The sequence below is a fragment of the Protopterus annectens genome, chromosome 5.part1, assembly GCF_019279795.1.
Source record: "Protopterus annectens isolate FY-2018-M chromosome 5.part1, PAN1.0, whole genome shotgun sequence".
NCBI lineage: Eukaryota > Metazoa > Chordata > Ceratodontiformes > Protopteridae > Protopterus > Protopterus annectens.
In genome coordinates this window covers 522,180,955-522,203,637 of record NC_056736.1, presented here as the reverse complement: position 1 = coordinate 522,203,637, position 22,683 = coordinate 522,180,955, and the positions used below count along the sequence as shown (strand labels likewise).

At 37.7% G+C, this 22,683-nt stretch overlaps 1 protein-coding gene across 1 annotated transcript in view; it reads left to right on the top strand.

The window, feature by feature from the left end:
* The window catches only part of CFAP44 (cilia and flagella associated protein 44), a 1,689,287-nt gene that overhangs the window by 1,399,808 nt on the left and 266,796 nt on the right, over positions 1-22,683 (top strand). The window contains exon 30 of the mRNA XM_044073142.1: positions 13,878-14,369. Coding sequence (XP_043929077.1) covers positions 13,878-14,369 — 492 coding nt within the window. The remainder of the gene's footprint in view (positions 1-13,877; positions 14,370-22,683) is intronic.

Sequence of the window (22,683 nt, the reverse complement as noted above, 5' to 3'; positions counted from 1 at the left end):
TCCCTCAGGGGTCCACTCACTATACAGTAACCCTTTGTCCCAGAATACAGATTCCCCCTTCCCTTGAGAATCAGGTGCCCGACTAGCTACCTCCCTCAAGCCTTGTAATGTAGGGTCTGAGAGCTGAGCCTGTCTCAGTTCTCTCTTTGTAACCCTTCCCAGCTCCCCTTCCATAGGAAGTGCACTATTCTCTGACTGGTACCTCACTGTCAGCCTGTGTACTACTATTCACCTCTGCTGTTGCATTTACTCTGTCCAGTGGAACATCAGTACCCACAAGCAGCTGTGGCTCACTTTCAGTCTCACTGCTACAGGGTAGCTCCCTCCCTGAACACCTCACCAATCCTTGCTGCAAGTGTGCGGTCTGTCTGGGTCTCCCCAGGCTACCAGACCCACATGCTTGTCTCCAAGCCTGACTGCATGTAACTGCATGAACACATGGTACTGCATTATCAAAATCATTCCCTATCAGGATATCTGCAGGGTGGTACTTTGGTACGCCTATTGTCTCAAGACAATCTACTGGTGGCATTTTGTCATTCCCACTTACTGGCTGTCCCACCTTTTGTTCCCCACCTTGCCTCCATTGACATATATATGCTACATGGCCCCACTGGTTGCATTTAAAACATTTAACCCTTGGTCCTAGATGTGTACCTGGACTAGTGGCTTCCCTTGCTACTGGCAGACTCTTTTGGGGCAGTCTGGGCTGCCCACTATAGGTTTCCTTAGACCCATGAGCAGCACTGGGTGTCCCTTTCCTGTGCAGTGATGCCCTGCTTGTTGGGTATAGGTCTCCCTTCTTCCCCAACTCATCTGCAGTAGTGCATTGTCTATCAGCTAACCAGATTCTCATGCCCTCAGGCAAAGTGCTAAGAGCTTGGTCCCTCACCAAAAGGTCTGCCAGCCCTTCAAAAGTGGTGACCTGACATCCACTCGCCCACGTATGAAAATAAGTGCTTAGTTCAGCAACATATTCACACACACTTTCATCTGCCTTGCGTCTATGCTCACAAAACTTTTTTCCTATAACCTTCAGGTGTTAACTTAAAACATTCTAGAAAACACATTTTGACTGTATTATAATTTAAGCAGTCAGTATCAGAAAGTTTAGAAATTACAGTTACAGCTTTACCATGGAGTAAGGGGGTCAGGAACCCTACTCAGAGCCCTTGGTTGACATTATACTGTTTACATAGTCTCTCAAACATATGAATGAAACTATCAAAATTATCCCCCTCTGTAAATTGTGGAATAACTGTACCTGACCTTTGTTGCTTCTGGGGTTCAGTTACTGCCTTCCCCATTACCTCCATGACCCTGTTGAAGAGCCAGCATCTCATTTTCATGTTGCCTCTGTCACTCATTCTCCTCAGCCTCCAGATGACTCAGTCTCTCTGCTGCTTTTATTTCCAAACACCTGGCCTCCAACTGAAGCCTTTAGCGCCAGACAGATTGTTGAGTCCTCTGTGGAAAGGTTGAGCTGTCCATTTTCTGAGAGCTGTACATCTCAAGGCCAATCTGATTGTCCTGCTGCTTGCTATTCTGCGATGCAGCTGTGACTAAAGCTGCAGGTTGGTGTGCACCAGTCCTTTAGCCTGGCACATCTCAGCTAACTGGCTCTTTGTCAGCTTGCCATACTCCTCTGCTGACATGCTTGCCTGGTCTACCTGACTAACTAAGCTAACAAAAAAATTAAACAATTGTGATATGAACTGTGAATGTTCACTGCATGTCTGATTGAGAGTACAAACACCTTTGGTGACCACTGTACACAGGCTACAGGAATTCAATATCCACACCACTATAAGATAATTAATATGTGATGTGGCTAACTCACCACTGTCAACCAATTAATATGTAATGTGGATGTCCCACCACTGCCAAACAATTAGTATGTGACGCTTCTGCACTGGCTCAGTAATCAAGGAGCTTCAATCCTCACCACTAGCACCACTGAGGGACATGCGCATTGGGAGGATGACAAGTACGCACACAGTAAAGTACAATTTTGCTTAAGAGCACACAAGAGATCACAGTCAGTTTGGGGGCCTGATTTCTCTCTCTTTCTCCAAATCCCCAATAAGACTCCCCACTGGCACAGCTATAGGGTTGAGATCTCAGCTGTGTGGCCAAGATAAAACCTCAAGCACCCTCTCTGTCCAACCAGTGCTTCATGTCCCTGCCCAAGTAGCTGGCACACACACACACACACACACACACACACACACACACACACACACACACACACACACACACACACACACACACACACACACACACACACACACACACACACACACACACACACACACACACACACACACACACTTTGAGATTTTATTTATATACAAACATGCAGACACTCTTGGGGAAGGCTGGCACAGGTTTATTAGCTATTCCCCCTTCTGCTCAGACTATAAGGTAGTTATCACTGCCACCAACCACTACTTATCAGCTACTCTAAGGCCCTTACAAAGGGTGCCCAATCCTACTGTGTAATGTTACTATTATCCAAATGGTAAGTGTGACCAAGACTTTCAAAGCTATTTAGGAGTGGCCTGTACAGTGTCACTAAATGCATATGCAAGTACTCTCAGAGCTGAAATATTTCTTAATAAATTAGCCACAATTAAAATGTTTAAATATATTTAATAATAAATAATAAAAGAGCAAGGCAATACTCAATCAACACAGTAACTGCAGAGCTCAGAATCACAGGAAATAGTTTAAAATAACATTGCAGGACAGTCTCAAAAATACAGAAAACATCTAAACTAATCTTTACTATATTCCTATCTATATCTAAAATATACTATGCCGTAAATAACTTACTTACAGAGCAAGGCAAATGCAGATGAGTGGATGTTCTTGCTAGGTCCAACTCAAGATAAAAAATGCACAGACTTTCTCTGAGAGAGTTCTTAAATTAATATCACATATTACTGCTGGGTTAGCCTGGATGACACCACTCTTTGTCACCTGCCTTCAGTAGCCAGGCTAACAGATACCAACAGAGTTTTTCATCTCTGTGTGGGAAGTACACATCTCTCAGAAGTTTGCAGACCATGGCAGTTGTAAAATAATTAACCACTTTTACATTTGAAACCTAGTAATTATTTCTGTTTCACGACATTAGAAAAACCTCTACCTATAGACTTTGTGTCTGCTTCACTGAGAGATAACGCAGTTGTAAAAACACTTTAGTTTCAACTTATTTACTTGAAGTTTTGCAAGTTAAGTCTGTATGTTCCAGATTCTACTATTATAACATACATTTGCACAGGTATATAGTTTACATTTTTGTTCTGTTCCAGTAGGGTACACTGTGGTTACATTCTTGAAGCTCACTACATAACATACAGTTTTCTTACATATGTAAGACAAGCATATGAATCATATTACTATTCACAAATGACATATGATTATTTACAAAATTACAGATAGCTGGGCTGGCAGTGTCACATTTCTATATAAATCATATTAATATTTTCAAGTGACATCTAATTATTTACAGAATTCCAGATAGCTGGACTGGCAGTATTTCCCTGGTGTCACACTGACATTAATATCAGCCGGTACGCCAAGTTACGTTACACTCTGAAAAGTACTTGTTTACCATCTCTAGCCACCCTTGTTGGCATAAGAGGAATACAGCCTTAACTATGACCCAGCAACACAAGTTTCATTAGTGGCTCAGACACCTTTTGGACTTGGCATAGTGGAGGAGAGCAATAATGATGCTTAGCCTGCTTGCCCCGATCCGAAGGGAGAGTAGGGGAGCATGTGCCCATGCATGTTTTTTGTGGTTCAGTCCCTAATGTAAACCAGTGATGGCATGAAGGTGCTGTCCACAAGGAGGGGCAGCTCAAACTGATTTTGTCACATGGAGAGACGCATGTGTACATAAATAGATTTATTGCACACCAGCACCTTGAGTGTGAATTGGCCTGTGCAGGGAATGGCAGTGTTTAATGAAAAAACCTGATCCTGTAGTGAGCAATTCATGCTCATGGTTCAGTCAACTCTTACCCAAGAGAACAAATTGGCTATAGAGCTGTTACCCTGGAGGAAAGAGGATCCATTAATTGGCCTGGAAGGTATGGTTTTTTGGTCAGTGGAGGTGAACTGGGACAAAGAAAAATTTTTTTGACTATATCTGGAATCACCTGCATCAGTATTTTTTTAGGAAAATATGGTAACCATTTGAAATGTCAAGACCCATTAAAGCGAGTCCCAAATTATGGAGACTGAATGGCTGAATGAATGGAATTACATACATTAAGTCTCAGACGCCATCTCCCAGAATATTCCTTTTTCTTTGATGTATGGTGATCTTGGAGTATGCATATATAAGTCCGGCGGGTGTGGGAGAAAAGTTTAAAGAAGACCGATTGTCGAGATTTGCTCTTCTCCTGTGATTTTGGTCTTTTTTTGCCATGTTGGCACTGACATTTTAATAGGGAGCTGGAAATTATCTGTTGTTGAATGAGATATTGCTAACACACAAGCACACACAAAATATGTGCCAAATACTACAGTGTTCTAGAACATTTGAGTGGGAAAGACAAAGCAACTAATTGCATTGGAAGGGCTGGGTATGTAGCATAAACTTGCACTGTCAGTACTTCATGCAATATTTTACAATATATCTGTGAACGGTCTCACATCGTGACACATTTCACTCAAAAGAAATCTCCACAGGAACAATACAAACTTGGTAACGACACAACACCTGTGGCGCAAGGGAGTGACAACCAAGGCAGACAGTTCGAACCACTTTAATAAAATAATAAAGTTAAATAATTTGAGTTAAAAAATCATTTTAGTGCTTTTGTTCCTTAAAACATTAACTGGAACTTCATGAGAACTAACACACTAATCTATCCAGCTGAATAAATAATACAAAGATCATCTGACAATTAACCACCAACCAATGAAATTACTTTACATGTTAATTGGTGTGTTCTAAAATGCACATTCTTCAAGTTACAAGCCACAATAAAAACATTGTCTATATATTGTATTGCTTCAGCTTAAGCACCGAGCTTATAGAACATGCATCATTCAGCCCCAGTGTCATAGTAGCATTTAATCTCAACTGTCAATCTAATTCACACTAATCTAAATGTACATTAATAAAAAGCCTTTAGGATCATTTAATATCTGATCAAAAAGAATGAACCAAATTTTATGCCCTTCATTGCCCTGTATGTGTCTACTTAATGCATTAGCAGATTTGCATTTCCTGATGTTCAATAAGTGTTCATAAATTCTCTCTTTAAATTCCTAAGTTTTTCCTATATAGAAAGCTGCACAAACTTCACACCCAGCTAAATAAGCCACCTGCTTGGAACAACAAGTAAAATGACCTTGATTTCAAACTTTTTCCCACCAATAATAAAGTGATCAGTTTTCTTAACGAAGGGACATTGTGCACAATAACTACACTTAAACATGCCCGCCCTTGTAAATCTATTACTGTAGATATTGCAGGTCATAGTCTTATTTCTCTCTAATGTATTCTTTAATGAATAATCTTTTCCATGCACTATTACCAGATTTTTACCCACTTTTGTTAAAATTATTTCATCCATCCTAACGAAATTCTAGATTTTATGAATACTGGAAACCATTGCTTTGCTATCCAGAGTACACATAGTAATAAAACTATTTCTATAATTACTATATGGAACAATTGACCATTCCAAAGAAAACTGTGTATCAGAATTCATATATTGCATATTATACAATGACCTCCCAACAATATTCCAAAACATGCACGCTGATTGGTCAGCGTGCCCATTCTAAATCAGACTTATACTAATGGAAAAAAGGTCCGGTCACCCAGACTTTTTCCATTAGTATAAGTCTTTTTTTTTTAGACAGCAACGACGAATGGAAGAGCTGCATTGCTGTAATCTCGTCTATGTTAAACAGGTTTAACTTAGCTTAAAAAAAAGCTACGGAGGTCTTCCTTTTATTACATATGGATTAGCTAAATTAGTAGATAACATTCTGAAAAAATATTTAGCGACTGAAGTCCAAGTATGCAAAGACTCTTGGTCTTTTCTTAAGAGTTTTGACAACATTGTATATAGAGAAGACCAAAATTTCGTTACTATCGACGTCATTGATTTATATACGTCATTTCCTCACTTGGAAGCCATAGAATGGATAAACCAATTTTTAATTAAAAAAGGAGCCCCAGCTAACGAAATTTTTGCAGTAACAACATTACTTGACATAATTTTGACAAACAACTTTTTTACATTTAATAATAAGCTATACTTGCAAAAATGTGGTGTTGCAATGGGATCACCCTGTGGGGCCAGTTTAGCGAATACAGTTATGGCTTTTTGGGAAGATCAATACATATTTAAGAATACTGAATGGGCACCTTTTATTAAGTACTATACCCGTTTCCTTGACGACATCTTTATTTTATTTGGAGGAGACAATAGTAAAGCAGACAAATTTATATACTACCTTAATAACACTACAGAGTTTTTTAAATTCACATCCAACTTTCAAAAACATTCTATTGATTATTTGGATGTTAATTTATCTAAAGACTACGTTAACAACCAATATTTCTCAAAGATACATAGGAAAGCAACTTTCTGCAACTCGTATCTTCATTATACTAGCCTTCATCCGACCTCCCAAAAGAAAGCTATTGTGAAAGGTCAGCTAATTCGAGCAGCTCGTATGACTACTTATATTAGTGATTTTGAGCTTGAATGCGACTTACTTACAAACTTCTTTTGTGAGAGAGGTTACCCTAGTGTTTTTGTGGACGAGATAGTTCAGGAAGTGAGATTTAAAAGAACTAATGGCACTATACTTCCTATTCTTAACCAACTTGTCGATAGAGGAGTAGTCTTAGACAGTGTGGAAAATCATGACAACCTATTACAGGAAGTAGAAACCTCAGAAATAGAAACAGAATCTAATAATGCTTTCAAACTAAGTTTTATAACTACATATAACCTGGACAGTGACATAATCAAAAAATTACTATTTAAAAACTGGAGTTTGATTCAACAAGATAGGAGCATTTCTAATAAATTAGTCGAACTTCCCAGGATTGTATATAGAAGAGGGAATAATATGAAAAACATCTTAGAAGGCAACAATCCGAGCAACTTTAGTAGGAAGAAAGGTATGACAATTTGTGAAAATTGCAATATGTGCAAGCATATGACTAGTGGGGAACATATAATTATTAACAAAATTTACAGTTAAATACAAACTAAACTGTCACTCTAAGCTTATAGTGTATGTGGCTTCATGTACACTATGCCCAGCTTTCTATATTGGAAAGAATGAGAGGCATTTTAAAGAAAGAGTGTACGAACACACATATGCTATACAAAATAAAAAAGTAGAAAATGCCTTAGCTAAACACATTTTAGCTAATCCAGGTCACAATTTTAAATTTATGGCATTAGACCAGATTCAGACCAATATTAGGGGTGGACCTTACAATTTGCTTTTAGAAGAATGAGAATTGATTTGGCAATGGCGTACTAATGCATTTGTCCATCCAGGATTAAACGACCATTGTAATATCAGTTGTTTATTGAAACTTAGGAGCTTGAATAGGAAATAACAAATTAACAACTTTTACTTATGTCACAACCTTAATTATTTAATAATACTATACAAACCATTAAATTTACTTTTATTTTTAATTTTAAATAACTTTTTTTACCTTTACTCATTTTTTAGTGTAATTTAAAATATGATATATATATATATATATATATACATAAAAAAACTTTTCTGGAGTGGCCTAATATACATTATAGAAAGACCACCTTACTTGTTTTATTAGGACATGTTTTACATTCTATCATATTATATTACAGTTTACACATTATATTTATATACTTGAGAAGTGTATATGTAAAACAAATTTAATTAATAATTAATAATTTATTATTAATTTATTAATGTATTTATTTATTAATTTGATTATTTAAATACATATTTACACTTAACACAAGAACATCTTTGTACATACATTTTTAAAAAAACCTTTAAAAACCTTTTAAGACATACTGAGTACGATAAGGCTAACTAGTTAGAACTGCTTATATATATATAACTGTACACTACCTGATTTTTGTTTTTTCTTTGCGTAGTGTTGTCCTAGCTCTTTCTATAGTAATAAATACAATTTATACAAAGAGGGAAACTATACAACTTCAGTGAATATTCATCTAGCAAGTTCAATATTTTGAAATATATATATTTATTGTATTTTTGTTATTTGAATGTTGTGAATAGAATTACTGTTTTGAGAGAGCATACTTCAGTATAGAGCTTTAGTAGACTGCTTGTGTATATTGACAACTGTGGCTTTATTTAAATGTTTTTGTAATATATACATGTATATTAATATATAATATAATACAATAATAGTTTTTTAACACACTTCTTAGGGTTCCTTTTATATAAGTAGATAGACATATATATATATATACATATATTATTATTACTATATATATTCTTTTAGGGTTATTTGTGAGTTGGTTTAGTGTCCTTTTAGAAATATATGTATGTTTCTTCAGTATAACATTTGTTTACTAGTATGTATAGACATTTTTATATATATACTTTTTATGTACACGATTTGCTGCTTTATTTGTCTATGTAACTCCACCACTTTAAACCCGTAATTGATATATAACCATGTGGGTTTAGTGACGAGAGTATAAATTATCAATTAGACCAAGAGTTAACTGTCTGAAGAAGTTGCTCATACTGTGAGCGACGAAAAGCGCTTTACGCATACTTTGTGAATACATTTTGTTTTCCTTAGTCTCCGTGGTTTGTTGGATACCTCTTCTTTGTGGACGTGGTTTGTTTTTTCAACTGGTTTGTTCCTGAACTGTATGAGAAAACATATCCATTAAGGCAGCAACTTCCTTAGAAAAGTATCCATGTCTGATAACATCCTGGAAAGCCTTACCAACTGACCTTTAACAACGGCTTTCTTCTGATAACCAGGATGCCAACTAAAGAAGTGTAGATAATCATTAGAAAATTAAATTTCCCCATGAACATTTTACTCAAATCTTCTTTCTCTATGATGTTTTTACTAAGTTTAACATCCAAATGCATACTTTTATCCATGCTATAAGAGTATATGAATTTTAAAAATTCCCTCAATTGTTAATATACTGAATAACTTATTTAAGTTCTTCTTCTGAATCTTTGCACAGGATGAAAATATCATCCAAAAGCGGGTATAATATAACACATTTCACTCAACTCAGAAAACTGTCTGTTTGTCAGGTAGACTGCCCTAGTCTATATTGCTCGGTGGCATTTTAACATTATAAACACTGTTATACTTGATTTTATTGAGATTTGCCTTTTTATTATTATCTAATGCTCATTTTGTTCATATGTCACACATATCATGTACTTGAGAAAAAATGTTTAAAACTATGTTTAGTGACCCTTTTACAAAATGTTTGATAGTATATTCACATCCAAGTCATTTGCAAAAGGTTTTGAATTTCCTTTCCAAACTGAGCTTTTGTCTTACTAAACTAATATCATTGATCTCTTAGTCATATATTAGCATTTTACTTCTATATTTTCAGTAAAAGTACTTTCACCTGGATTCTACAGGAATTTTGCTAGGGGCAGGTTGTTGCACCAAGGTCAATGCAATGTGACCTGCTGCTGCTATCTGCCCGAAGGCATATATTAGCCCAGCCACGTTGTGCGGTATTCACCGCCCCTTTTGTAGTTCCCTAGACCCTTGTACTAGCAGCTAGTACCCTTGGCCCCTATCTAGTAGTGCTGTTGGTGTGATCCCCGGTGTGAACTTTCTGTTACCCATCCACTCATCAAGGTTCCTCTTGAAGAGTGATAGTGAGGTGCTCTGTCTTATGTAGATCAGGACCCTATTCCATAGTAAGGGAAGTCTCTGCGAAAGGAATCTATCCCTCCAGCATGTTCTATTCATTGTTGTGTTGAGGTTTATATCCCTAGAGCGTGTAGCTCGAGTAGATTTGGTTTTGCTAAGATGGAGCATGTTCAACAATTCTGGGTTGGACATGGCTCTGTACGTTAGACAGAGATCACCTCTGAGAAAGCGGTATGCAACAGAGAACAGTCTTAGCTTTTTCAATCGTGCTGCATAGGGCAACTGTTTGAGGCCAGTAATCCTCTTGGTTAGGTACCTTTGTGGTCTCTCCAGCTGCTGGAGATGTCTAGCCAGGTACATTCCAATTGGTGCATTGTACTCAATAATGGGTCTGATGAGGGAAGAGTAGAGGGGCACCATTACATCCTTAGATATTGATGCGAACCCTTCCGTGATCAGATGGGTTACATAGAAGGATTTTCTAACCACTTTGGCAACATGGTTATCAAAGGAAAGCTGACTATCTACTTGGGTCCCTAGAGCCCTTATTTCTTCTTCAGATTTCAGGGGATTACCTCCTATGTTGTAGTTTGCGGGTACTCTGTTTTTTCCAAAGGGGATTACTATGCATTTTTTTGCATTTAGCTTGAGACCACGGCTTTGACACCATGCATCAGTCTCTTTTAGGCCCTTCTGGAGGATCTCCATGTCAGCCGGAGACTCTGTTATAGCATCCAGTTTACAGTCGTCTGCAAACTTAGTCAGCCACAGCTCTTCTGTGCTTGCCTGTACTTCTGAGAAGTATATGCCAAACAGGAGGGACCCCAGGACAGAGCCCTGAGGCACACCACTCATTACTGGTCTGGATTCGGACATACATCTCGCTACTCTTACTTTATGGGATCTGTCTGACAGCCAGTTTGCGATCCATCTTGTGACATAAGGGTTTATGCCCAGGCTGGTGAGCTTATCAATAATACCTGAATGGGGAATGGTGTCAAATGCTTTAGCAAGGTCAAGGTAAGCCATGTGTACCTCCTTTCCATTATCTATAGCCTGAGTAACTGTCTCAAAGAAATCCACCAGGTTCAGCAGGCATGATCTGCCCTTGACGAAGCCGAACTGTGTGGGATCCAGCGACTGGAGGTTCCCAATCTCCATTTATGAGTTCCATAATGATTCGCTCCATAGCCTTACAGATCAGACTGGTCAGGCTTATTTGTCGGTAGTTTCCAGGGTCAGTTGTGGCCCCACCCTTGTGTAGTGGGACCACCGTTGCCGTGCGCCATTCTATGGGCACATATCCTGTGGAGAGGCTGAGACTGAACAGGCTATTAAGATGCGGGGTTAATTCCTTTTGGAGCTTGCATATGACACAGCCTGGGACACCATCTGGTCCCATGGAGACAGTGCTTTTAGCTTTAGATAGAGCCTTGTTAACCAACGTATCAGTAATAATTGGACTTACACAATCCCCTAGAATGGTAATAGGCCCTGTAGGTGGTGAGGGGGAGAGAAATTTGCACTGAACCTGTCAGCCAAGATGTTGGCAATGTCAGAAGGGTCAGTGTATTTTGTTCCATTTTGTACTAGCTCAGAACAGACCTGAGCATTGCCATTTAGGTTTTTGACGTAGCCATAGAAGGCCTTATGGTTATCCTTGGCATCCTTGGCAACTTTCTTTTCAAAATTAGCTTTAGTTGACTTGATGAGGGCCCTCAATTTCTTACTAATGCTGATCAGGGATGATTTTTCTACTTGAGATTTGGCCTTTTTTTGTATAAGTCTCCTCCTTTTATTGTAAAGTTGCTTATGGCCGGGATCTACCAGACTGGCTTCTTCTTGCTTGAGGAGGGAGTCTTGGTTTTATTTGGGATAGCACGGTCCATGCATTCCTGAAGATGCATATAGAGTGCCATGGTGTAGGATTCTGCATCCTGGATGTCATTATCCTTTTGCAAGGGAATAGTGAAGCTTTCCACTTCCGATGCAAGTAGTTTGAAGTTTGCTTTGGAAAGGTTTTTGACTATGGTTTCTTTGATTGGGGGAGGTGGAGGAGTGAGGATGTCCAGGGTTATCAGTTTGTGGTCGTATCTGACCAAGGAGGGGTTGATAATGGGTGTGGTACAATGGGCGCCCATATTTGTGATGATTAAATCAATATGTTGTCCCCTCTAGCGGGGGAACATATTAGTTGTTCAAGGGCATTTGAATTTATAAATTCTATGAATCGCTGAGCATAGGAGTTGGAACATTGGTGGTTCGCCCAGTCTATACCAGGGAAGTTGAAATCACCCAAGATTATGGTGTTGGGTAGGACCTTTATATTTTCCAATGTCTCAAGGAATGCAGAGTGAGCATCTTGGGACATGGTGGGTGATCTATAACCGGCTACGACTTGAAATGTGGTTTTGCCTGCTGATAGTTGCGCATGGATGATCTCTGGGGCATCATGCTGCGCTACTAACCTGGAGATATGGGTATCCTTGATGAATATGGATACACCTCCGCACTTTGTACTGCGATCCGGTAACTGAGGCTGGAAGGTATGATATGAATTGTAACCTGGCAGTGCTGGGGTGCTCTCTTGAGCCTTGAACCAGGTTTCCATCACTGCACAAACATTGATTTTCTCCATGCTGAGGAGAATTTTTTTATTTTATGTTTTTTGAATTTTTTTTTATGATTTGCAAATGAATGAAATACCTTTTTCAAAGAAATTCTGAATACTGTTAAGATATGTTGGGGCCTGTTGCTTAGTGATCAGGTTTTCCCCAAGTCAAACTAAGTCTTGTACCGCCTATTTCCTGTAGTCTTCGTAAGAACACTGGGAGGTGTTTGGCATGCAGCCATTTTATAAGACCTAAATAGGCTTTAGGTAATTCTGAGCTACACAGATGTACTTATCTGTGTGGTGCTTTACAAAACCTTATAATGTTCAGTTTAAAAAATTGGTTAGGTTGCCTGTGTTTCTGTTGAGGATATATATGCCCTGATGACCCTGCTTCTGTATTATATTGGTGAGACTAAAACTCATTTTAAAAGCAGCATGTATGAACATATCTGTGACATAAAAATAAATATATTGAAAACAAAGTTGCAGCTCAGTTTTTGAAGATGTAAACAGGGACTGCTAATGGGCCTAAGTCTAGTATATTAGAGCAACCTAAATTGGACATAAGGAATGGGGACTTATTTTTATATAAGGAAAGTATTCTCATTTTAAAGTTTGGTACTTTTTAATTACGTCATTAGGAAGTACTTTATGCCCTGTTGGTGTTGGTTAATGGAATTATTTTTTCATTCGTGATGTTTTAATGCTCTATAACACTTAAGGAAAGCTTGTTGCTGAGTTAGCAGACAGTATTATTTGTATGTTTTAATAAAGAGAATACACACCATACATAATTGTAATATTTTTATTTTTACTAAGAAGTTATTAAATTCTGAAATTTTGTAACCCCATTAGCCAATGGTGTTATATAAGAGCCACTTAGACTACAAAATTACACAATGCTGCTCCAGAACTTTAAATATTATGTAAGATAATATCAGCTAGTTCAAAACACCATGTTGAATGGCATAATTACAGTGTTGGGTAGCCATTGCTTTTTTTTATCCAAAATTATCTCTGTCTCATACAAGTTAGGTTATAGAGCTTTAGAGCTGCAATATGTATTGCCTGCAGATTTATTTTAATTATTGACAGAATGCATAAATCCATCATTGTCCTACACATTTTAACAGTAAGAACACATCATATTTAAAAGCACTTCTGTGTCACATCTGTAAATGGTTGGTTATGGTTAATACTCCAAATATTGCATTTGTTGATGTTTGTTCACTTTTAGTTATGTGACAATAAGTGAAGATGACCTCTTTACTTACTTTTACAACGTATTTTTAAATTTCATTCTAGATATTATTGCAGGTGGTGGTACAGGTAATGACTTCACTTTGTACTTATCAAGCATTTTTTGTTTTGCAGATACATGATCTGAAAGCAGATATGAACAGAAGAATCCTTTCTCTTCGGGATCTCAAAATTGCTACCATTGATCAGATCCAGAGATTCAAAAATGAACTTAAGTCAGTGCAGTCAAAAATTCATCCATCTTTGCATTTTCCAGTGCCCAAAGTTCCAAAGATGTACCCTGATGAGGTCCCAGAGAAGATATTTGAATACAGTAAAGAAACTCTACACAATTATGAGAAGGAAGCCAAGAACAAAGCCAAACATACTGATGTCACAGAGCAACAGGGTGGATTTGCAGGGTTTGGTGGCTTCTCTGCAAGTAACACAACATCTAAATCAATAAAGCAAATAAGGGCATCTTCTGTAACAGTTTCAGAGTCAGGACATTCTTCTCATGATTTAGAACAGCGACAAGAAGAAAGTGAGCTAACTGAATTAGAAAAGGAACTCTTCAAGACAGAAGAGATTAGAAATTTATACCGTCAGGAGTATCTTGTTCAAAAGGTTAGTGAAGCAAATATGCATAAATTAAAATAAGTAACTTTAAGCTATTTCTGAATTTCACAGTGGTTCATAGTGTTTTAATCCATTTCTCATTCCTTACTTGACTTCATTCAATTACAGACTGAAAGATTAGTAAAATATAAAAATAAGAAAATAATTAAAACAGTGATGAGCGTATATGCACTGTATACTGTTACATATGGCGCCCTATTAAAATCTCGTCAATAAATTTGAAGGAAATATAAAAAAAGATTGAAACCGCAATGTGAACATCACTTTTCCACACCCCATGAACTTGATTGTTTCGGGACTCAATCTAGAGGGTCTTGACATTTCAGATGACTACTGTTATATATAGATGTGTGACTGGTCTAGGGATACATGACTTCAGTGGGAGCACATATCTTTAAAATTTATGAAGGCAGCACAGTGGAACAGCAGGTACTGTTGTTGTCTCATAGCAAGAGGTTCTCCAGTTCGATTCTTGGCTTGGTTATCTTCTGTGCAGAGTCTGCATGCTCTGGCTGTGTTCGCAAGGGGGTCTCCAGGTGCTCTGCTTTCTTTCCACATTACAAAGACATGCCATAGGTGGATTGGGCGCTCTAAATTGGCCCTACGTGTTTTTGCATATTTGTGATATGGAAGAACAACCATGGCAGGGCTAGTCACCTGGCAGTATGAACATTGACTGTAAATGATTGTCATTTTTGTAGGTAGTGACACTGCAACCCCATGTGTAAAAATGGGAAAGAAAAAGGTTATGGATAGATGGCTACATAGATGTGTGAATGAGTAGTTTGTGCTTAGACACACACACACACACACACACACAACACCATCATTCTAATATTATTAGGGATAGGGATACGTGACCTTAGTAGGAACACATATCTTTAAAGTTTATGAGGAATTCACATAAATTGCAGATTCCTTCAGCATAGCAAAAGAATATATCTGCACAGATTAGCAGTTATTGCTTGATGATTTAAACATTTAGGAATCTGAACCGTTAATACCAGAGAAAATAAACTCTGCATACCAGTCGATTCAGTTTTCTGCTTTTGGATATGCTGGTAATTCTTGTTGGCAGACATACTGCACTCCCACAGGCTCTCTCAAGGAATTCTTTTATATTTGTCCCTTTTACTTCTGCATTGTCTTATGTGTTTAAATTCACTGCCTTCTGCAGGAAGTTATTTTATGTTTTTCTATCTTTTAAAAAAAATATCTGGTCCCTAACTTATCTGTCCTCTATCTTCAATATATACACATTTATTCTGAAGGATGACTCACTCTTCAGTTCTGTACATTCCCGTAAGGTAGTTTATTGTTTCTTTTATACCCCCAAAAATATGTAATTTCAATGGGTCTATATTAAAAGACCAAAGTGGTGTTTCAGGGAACACCTCTTGGTCGACAAGTAATAAGCGAGCGCACTAAAGCATGAATGCTCAAAACAGCGATTTCTTTCCCTGGGAAAGTTGTTTGCCCCTTTCCTCACTGTAGTGCGATATTGGAGTTGGTATATTTAGTTAGTGGAGTGTGGGGGACATGGGGGGATGAAGCCCCCCATGTTGTTATGTTTTAAAATGTGTGTGTGTGTGTTTGTGCTAGGGGTTTCTGTCCCAGGAAAAGAAACTGCTGTTTTGAGTGTTTGCGCTTTAGTGTGTTCGCTCATTACTTGTCTACCAAGAGGTGTTCGCTGAAACATCTCTTCAGTCTTTTAATATAGACCCATTTCAATAGTATAACCTGAAAATGTCATTGTATACAATCAGTTTTATTAATGTCCTCCAAATTCACCACATATTTAAAAATGTATATGTCTACAAGTGCTGTCTCTACAGCTTTTATTAAGATATGCATTAATTTTCAGCATTGCCCTGTACAGGTATATATATATATTTTTTTAATTGACCAAATTATGTACAAATCTATATCACAACTTATAGTTTAGACAGATGCTGCTAGGTTTTATGATCAGTAATCAAAATGTAAAACATTATCTTGCACAATATTACATGTTCATCATCATGGTAGGCTTACCTATATGGGTTATATATTGTGTAGAATATAATAGCCTGCCAACTTCCAAAGCTTCAGGGCACCTTCCACATGCCCAAACCATTAATTAGCTTGAGCTGAACTGACTGGAAAGTCAGGTTTGAAAGCAAAGTAAATCAGAGGCTTTTCTACAATATAAAAGAGTTCTCTACTTCTGGCTTTCAAGGATTTATGGTGGGTTAATGATATTCCATTGCTGAACAGATAAGTTCCCATTAGGGAAAAACTCATATTTTCTTTAAACAAGTACTTTTAAGCTAGGAAAAAGTGTGTTTGTTGACTGTCTTAGAACATTTATGTACTTTTAAACAGGAGCACACTTTTTACTTTTGTTGTAAAAAAATTCTTAAAGGTTTGATTTTTCTGGGAAACGTTACTTTTCTGCTAATTTCCTATTTTACTGACTGTTACTGCTAAGCATCCCCTGGAAACTTGCACCATTTTTGGCTTGAACATGGAATAAAGTACCAGTCCCTCAGTCAGACTATCTTCTGGCCAAAAAAAAAAATATTATTATGCAGCTTTTGCCACCACAGTAGACGTGGGTAATTTGCCTCAGCTGCAGGTGGGTGACTCTGCTGTGGTCAAAGCTGGTTCCTCAGACCACTCATCTTTTTCATCAGATCCCTCTGCTGTAGTCCAAACAGCCATCATGGATCAGGAGTTAGCTACATCCCTGTTAGGGTCTCCTTAGTGGACAAGGGAGAACCACTCTTTTCTGTCATGTGAAAAAGGGCAGGGGATGTGCCTCTGTTATTGCAAGAATGATGTGCTCATTCCTAGGGAAGCTGTTGCTGGCAATACTTTTTTCTTTTACAATTTCCTGTCAAAAAGAGACAGAAAACTTCACATTTATCTTCTGTGTGAGTTACTGCTGAGAGTAGTAATTTATTAGGCTTGCCTCAGGGTCTTGTGCAGGTTCTTGATTCTTCTTGTAAGGCAGTTTCTGGTGAAAGAAAATGGATTCCTCTTTCTCTGAAGAGGTACAAGAAATGGAATCTATAGGGAAGTGAGAATGGACAGATGCATTTTTTTTTCCTCAGGTTTCTGATTCAGATTCTGAGAAATGTGTGGAATACAATTCTGCAAATGTGGAATATTCTTTCTCTGAGACTTTTTCTAGGATGAACCAACGTTTCAGTGGGAGAATACTGAGGTCTGACAGGCCCTTAGAAAACATTGTAATTTGTTATAACTGGAATTTCTAGAGCCATCTCCTATCCCTCCATTTCTGTCAGCCTTGGATGATATTTTTGTCACAGCCTGCAGTTTTCCTGACAGCCTTCTGCCCCTAGGAAAGCAGACAGATTATAAAGTTCCTCAGTCTTTCAAGTTTTAATATACCAATCCAGGAACTGACCCAGCAGCTGTAGCTGTGGTAAATCCAGCTGCTGCTAAACATTTTGTTAATTATAATCCTTCTTCTCCTCCTTCTGATAAGGACAGAAAAGATTTTGATAAGTTTGGAGTGAAAAAAGTATATGCTTCTGCAACTTTGGTTTTTAGAATTTTATGCTTCTGCAACTTTGTTTTTTAGAATTTTGAACTATCAGGCTCATATGCTGAAATTTATCTTGACTAATTGTGAAAGTATGAGAATGATTTGACATTAGTTTCCTTCTGTGAGGAAGTCTGCATTCTATATTTAATCTTCTTATATTCCTCAAGTCACTACTCATTATTTAAAATGTATTTAAGATTCTGTAGATAGTACTTATAGAGCTGTGGCTACTGGTACTGTTTTACGGAGACTTGCCTGACTTCATTCTCAGAACCTCCCAGAAGATGTCTGTCTCAGAATGTGATTTAGTTTTAGACCTTTAGCTGCAGAAGTTCTCAAAAAGTGTGATGAAAGAGGAAAGTTGATTCAGGGAATTTCTCAGATTTTTCCTCTCTCCTTCTCTAAGTTCTCCAAGGGATTCTCTGATCCTTTGTCTAACTTTGACAAAAATAAATAAATGAATGAACAGTCTCAGCAGAATGCTGGTAAGCAGGCATTTAAAGAGAAATGACAGAGAGGTTCCAAAAAAAAGGCAGCAACCCCTAGAACAATGGACCATCAAATAAGTCAGAATGACTATATGATGAACTTTGTCAACTCTCTTCCACCCTGGCAGTCCCGTAATCCTTCCAGAAAGTCTGAATCCCCATTTCTTTCTTTGGTAGCAGATTGTTTAGACAAATGAGTCCTGAATTTGATCCAGCTATCTACAGACTACAAAGAGGAGAACTTCCTCCCTTCTAGGGGATTCCTCCTCATCTGTTTTGTCTTGTTTTACATCATATGCTCTCAAAGCAGATAATAGAAGCTGTTCCTTAGGGGAGAAATTTTACTGAAGAATGTTTTTAGTGCCAAAGAGACCAGTTCTGGAGCTTTCTTTCATGAAACAGTTTATGATAGTGCCCAAGTTCAAATGCTTTAATTTTACAACCTGTTACCTCTTCTTCCTCACTGAGTTTTCTAGTAGGCTTAGATTTAAAATATGTATATCATCATATTGCTATTCATCCAGAATGCAGGTGTTTCTTAAAGTTTTGCTTATCATTATCAGTTCTTTGCTTACTCTTTGGGGTATCCACTGCTCCAAGAAAGTTCACAAAGTAGTCCGCTCCTTTTATAGCCCTCTACAGGCCGCAAATTATCCACATTTTTCCATATTTAGATGACTTGCTTATCTTTGCAGAATCTTTTTAGAGAGTCACTCATATCTCTCTCTCTCACTCAAGTCAGAGATCTCTTGCACAAGCTGGGATTCCAAAGGAATATTCAAAGGTCTTTTATGACTCCATCTCACAGTATTATGTTTATGAGATACCTGCTAGACATCTAAGTACAAAGAGCTTTTCTTCCACAGGAAAAATAGATCTATATTTAAAACTTTTCCAGGGGTTCTTCATTCAGACTTCTGTATCAGCGAGGGAATACTTGAGGATTCTGGGTCTCATGGCATCCATGATTCTCATGATACTTCTTGCAAGACTCTACATCAGAAAGATACAATGGCATCTGAAATATCCTTGATCCCAGCATCAACATCCATTGTCTTATCAAATCCTATTTCTGGGATTTATAAAAAGAGGAATCAGATTGTGGCAGCATCAAATTTTCTGAATCCAGGTCTCCCATTCTCCCCACCTGCCCCAAAGCAGACGCCTCAGACTTTGCTTGCAGAGCAGTGTCACTGGGTATAAAAGTGCAAGGTCTTTGGGGCAAAAAAGATAGACCACAACACAGAAACCTATAAAAGTGATGCTAGCTCTTATAAATGCTCTCAACTCTCTGAATCATCTGTAGTCCAAGTGTTTACAGACAATACCACAGTAATGTGGTACATAAGCAAGGGGGTACCAGATCATATCCCCTGTGCAGACTAGCCAGGTTAGCATGGGATATAGCTTTATAGCACAATCTTATACTTCAGGCATCTTACATTTGGATAGAGCAAAACTGTGTGGCAGACAAGCTCAACAGGACCAGGGCAGACCTTCACAAATGGAAACTGAGTCAGGGGGTCTTCCAGAATTTTGATCCATCTGTGGGAATTCCTAAAATAGACCACTGTGCTTCCTCTGTAAACAATCAGCTGGCAAAATTCTATTCCCAGACTGCATGCAAGAAGGCCTGAAAGACAGATGCCTTTTACTTTCCCTGGACAGGATTAGCCTTTCCAGTGATATCCAGGGTACATATAAAGATTCAGAAAGACTCTCCAAAGATCATTATGGTGATGCCCTTCTGGCCCTGGCAATAGTGATTCTCCCTTCTTTTGGAACTGACCAGGGTCAATTACCACTAGCCTCCTCAAAGAGTGGATTTACTCACACAAGATCAAAGATGTTTGATACATCCCGATCCCAAGCAGCTGAAACTGACTGCCTGGATGATCGTCTTAATACCTTTTAGGCATCTGTTTTCTGATGAAGTACAGCAGGTATTAATGGAGAGAAGAAATACCCTGACTAGAAAATCATACATTAGCAGATGAAAAAGTTTTTTAGTTGGTGTCACCAAAGAAGCAGCACCTATTCAGGGCTAGTGTTTTTCCTGGATTTATAATATTTGTGCACGTTGCTATCCAATGGCCTGTCTTACTCTTCTGTTAAGCTTCATTTGTTGGCCATTTGAGCATATATGCCCATGGATCCTCTCATTCAATGCAGTCTCATGTGAAAATGTTTTTGAAGTGTTTTTACATAAAAAGCCTCACAGAAAACTAGCAGATCCTCCTTGGGCTCTTAATTGTGTGTTAGAGATGCTAACACCTGCTCTATCTGAACCAGCTTATCTAGCTTACTTGAGATTCTTAACATGGAAACCAGTAATACTGCTTGCTTCAACCTCTGTAAGAAGAGTGTCTTGAGTTGCATCCTCTGATGATGGGTCAACCTTATCTTATTTTTCACAGAGATGGTGTTTCTTTGAGGAAATAATCTTTTTTTGTATGCCTAAAGTGCTATCCAGGTGTACCTTTAGCCAATCTATCCATGTCTCTGTTTTCTTTTCAGAATCCAAAAATGAGGAAGAAAGCCCACTTCCTACCATGGATGTCCAGAGACAAATCAGGTACTATTTTCACAGAACATTTTTTAGAACTTCAGATCAGTTGTTCATTTCTTGTAAAGGTAAGAGGAAAGTACAGCCTTTGTCAAAAGCAAACTAATTCCTAATGGTTGTCCCAGGCTATTACCTATTGTTAGTCCCTCAACAACAAAACTACTCAACTCTTCCAGGCAGGGTCAAGGCTCATTTTACAAGGTCCTTTTGGAAAGGATTGGACTCTAGAAGTATTCTAGAAGCAGCAACTTAGTATGCATACTTTTAAAAATTGCTATAAACTAGATGACTTCTCCAGATCTGGCACTGGCTTTGCTAGTGCCATTATCCTGGACCCTTCCCCTTCCATCTCCAAGTTATTTTTAAGCTATAGTAATCTATCCAAATTGCTAAGGCCACTGCAGTGATGTACATATTGCAGTTGTGTAAGAAAACATAACAGTAGTTCATCTGGCCACTGGCCTATCCATTTTATTTACCTTCATCCAATCTGCCTTTCTTAATTGTGCTCTCTGCAAATGTCCTCTTAAATGCATACCCATATTCTTGATTGGCTATCAGCAATCAGCTGTATGGCCTCTACCTATTTCTTTCCACTAATAGTGGTTTTCATTACATATTTCAGTGTTCCTGGCTTTCCTACTGTCTTATCATCTGTTTATATGTAGGGCAAATGATATGAGTAAGAGCGATTCATTTCTGTGTTATTTCTAGTACTTATTTTCCCTAATTATACTTTCTTTCATATGTGTTTCTTTATGCATTATTTTTACATTGTTGCATTAAATCCAAACAGTCTCCCAAGTCCCATATCCTTCTTTGTTGCCTTTTTATGTAATAATTTGTGCCAGGTATGTGTGTCATTTACAAAGAGAAGTACTTTTTCTTTGAGTTTCAGAACAATTTATCTCAGAAAAAAAAATACTACAGACTGGTCCTGAATTTCCGGTGTGCTTTTACAGTATGTTGAAATGATTAAACTTAGCTGCTTCACTCTTCTCTAAATTAATTTGTACAAAAATAGCTTAAGACCAAAACATTCCACAGAATGTAGAAACAAACGTATAACAAAAAGACATTCACTAGAAGGCAGCAGAAACACCACGAGTAAAATAATCTGTATTTATTCACAGAAATTTAACGCTTTCATGCGAAGACTTCATCAGAATAAAAGGTGTATTAAAAACCACATTTAAATACACTGGTAAAAAATTTATACTTGACCAATCAACTAACAGTTCCAATTCAGTCTATATAAACATTTAATTAATGACAACTATGTGTGTAAACCAGCCAGTATTAACAAATATGCTATTCTAAAAAACATTTTGCACGGATGCTTTCATTAATACCAGGATATTTGTCTGTTTGCATCTTTTAAGAATTTTGTTCTTGTTATTACCTCCCCTCAAGTCTTTTGGAAGTAACTGTAGGACAGAAAAGTAAAACTTTTTAAAAGACTTCCATATAGTGGAATGCTTAAATAACGCACTATTTGTGTCTCTTTTCCTTATAGCATATAAGTGTTCATTTATTCTGGCATTTAACTTCCTTGTTGTCATTCGTATATAAAAGGAATAACAACAGGAGCATATATCAATATACACTATGCCTGTGCTGTTACAATCAAAGTGTCCTTCTACTTTAATGCTTCTATCCGTATCAGGCAACATAATGGAAGGAACTTCCCAAATG